The sequence below is a fragment of the Salvia hispanica genome, chromosome 4 (assembly GCF_023119035.1).
Source record: "Salvia hispanica cultivar TCC Black 2014 chromosome 4, UniMelb_Shisp_WGS_1.0, whole genome shotgun sequence".
Taxonomy (NCBI): Eukaryota; Viridiplantae; Streptophyta; class Magnoliopsida; order Lamiales; family Lamiaceae; genus Salvia; species Salvia hispanica.
Window position 1 is genome coordinate 42663418 of NC_062968.1, and position 2003 is coordinate 42665420.

The following is a 2003-nucleotide window of genomic DNA, read 5'->3' on the forward strand; positions in this document are numbered from 1 at the left end:
CACTAATTTGAAGAATTCAAGGCATCAAACACAAAAATCCAAATTTACTTTTTCTCTCTTTCTCCTCGTCACCCCAATTCATTTTATCTGCAGTTGGAGGAGGGCTTTAACATTATGGTGATGAGGAGTTAGAGAGGGAAAGTGAATTGGGGGAGATAAAGTGAATTGCGGGTGACGAGGAGTGATAGAAAAAATGAATTTAGGTTATTGTGTTTAATGCTTTTAATTCTTCAAATTGGTGTAGAAATCGATTTGGACTGAGATGATTCAGATGAGGAAGAAGAGAGAGAAGGATGAAATGGGAGAAGAGAGAGGGATATTAAATATTTTAACGAAGAGGAGAGAGTAAATAGATTAATTTATCTTTTTATGGCCATAAGGGTATTTCTATCCAAAATAAAAAATAGCTCAAATGATATTAAGTCAAAGTTGACGAACCTAAAAGATATTTTCAAAATGTTACGGATCAAAAATGATAATATGGCAAACTTCATAAAAAAAATATATTTCGTATTTAGTAGAAGGCCCTCTACATGTTTTATGTCTACTTAAAAGTCGTAATATTATACTCATGAGTCATGATTAGCATACATATAGATTAATTAAGCGCAGTATATAAGACAAAAGATATGAATTAAAGTAAAATATTGAGGGCCCGCCGTGGTGTTGAATAGTAAACCTGATGAAGGGGCCACCATGTGATTGCATTCTCTCCCTCTCCTTACAGTTTAGCCACAAAGTCATACTCACTCTCCAATTACGTTTGCTCTTTTACGTCCCATCACTTCCACTCTCAATCCTTCTCTCCCCATTCACACGCTCCTCCCAATCAACAATTAACAATCAAAAACATCGGTATATATCATCGATTCGATCCCTCCATCTATGGACTCCGCATCCGCACCCGACCCGGGCGATGCGGGGCCGTCGTCCAAGGAGTCAACGGCCCCTCCCAGCCGCTACGAGTCGCAGAAGCGGCGAGACTGGAACACGTTCCTCCAATACCTCAAGAACCACAAGCCGCCGCTGACGCTTGCGCGGTGCAGCGGCGCGCACGTGATCGAGTTCTTGAAATATTTAGACCAGTTTGGGAAGACCAAGGTGCACTCGACCGAGTGCCCCCACTTCGGGCAGCCCAGCCCCCCCGCCCCGTGCGCCTGCCCCTGCAGGCAGGCCTGGGGCAGCCTGGATGCCCTCATCGGCCGCCTCCGCGCTGCATACGAGGAGCATGGAGGCAAGCCTGACTCCAACCCCTTTGGCGCGAAGGCGGTCAGGATTTATCTCAGAGAAGTCAGAGAGAGTCAGGCCAAAGCCCGGGGCATTCCTTATGAGAAAAAGAAGCGCAAGAGACCGGATCGCGGCGCCAGAGGAGATGATGGCGATGGAGGAGGAGAGTTGACCGTTGGGGTATAATTGATGGTCGAAAAATATCCACTACAAAAAACTCGCCTTTTACATAGTCTGACACTGTTAGCAGCGGATTGGCGACGATGAGGATGAGATTCCTCTACCGTTACTAAAGAAGTAAGACATGGTACTGTAATTATAAGTTGCTTCCAATTTCTTATAACATTTTTAATCTCTTACATTGTGCTTCCCTTAATTGTAAATAATGGATTATTATGTTTATATATGAATATAGTCGACAGGAGATGAGCTAATTAAATTAGGGTTGTCAAATACATGAATTAAGTAAAGGCAATAATACATCGACCGACATTGGTTTTGTGTTAAAGGGGTTAATTAGCTAGCACCGACAATGGTTTGTATAATTGTTGGGGTTAGTGGCAATTAATTATCAATTCAGACACACATGTATGTACGTAAGTTAATTTATATGATCTCATTTATTATTGTAAAAAATTTCACGAGCATTTTTTAAGTGGAGAGGATCAGAAGCGTACGTGTTTGGAGTGTGGATTCATATTAGTACAATATTTTTGTCATCTTCATTTTGGTTTATTATCCGTCTTCTAATTTCGTCTTAGAAACGATCTTTCTTC

General features: G+C 41.8%; 1 protein-coding gene across 1 annotated transcript; it reads left to right on the forward strand.

Annotated features, from left to right (window-relative positions):
- The first annotated feature begins 653 nt into the window (after positions 1-653).
- On the forward strand, positions 654-1633 carry LOC125219857 (protein LIGHT-DEPENDENT SHORT HYPOCOTYLS 6-like). The gene has a single exon (XM_048121943.1). It carries the CDS (start codon positions 886-888, stop codon positions 1411-1413), a length of 528 nt encoding a protein of 175 aa, XP_047977900.1. The 5' UTR covers positions 654-885; the 3' UTR covers positions 1414-1633.
- Positions 1634-2003: the final 370 nt, after the last annotated feature.

Bases quoted from the DNA above. Each gene is read 5' to 3' on its own strand.
- LOC125219857 (XM_048121943.1), top strand. From the start codon at position 886: ATGGACTCCGCATCCGCACCCGACCCGGGCGATGCGGGGCCGTCGTCC.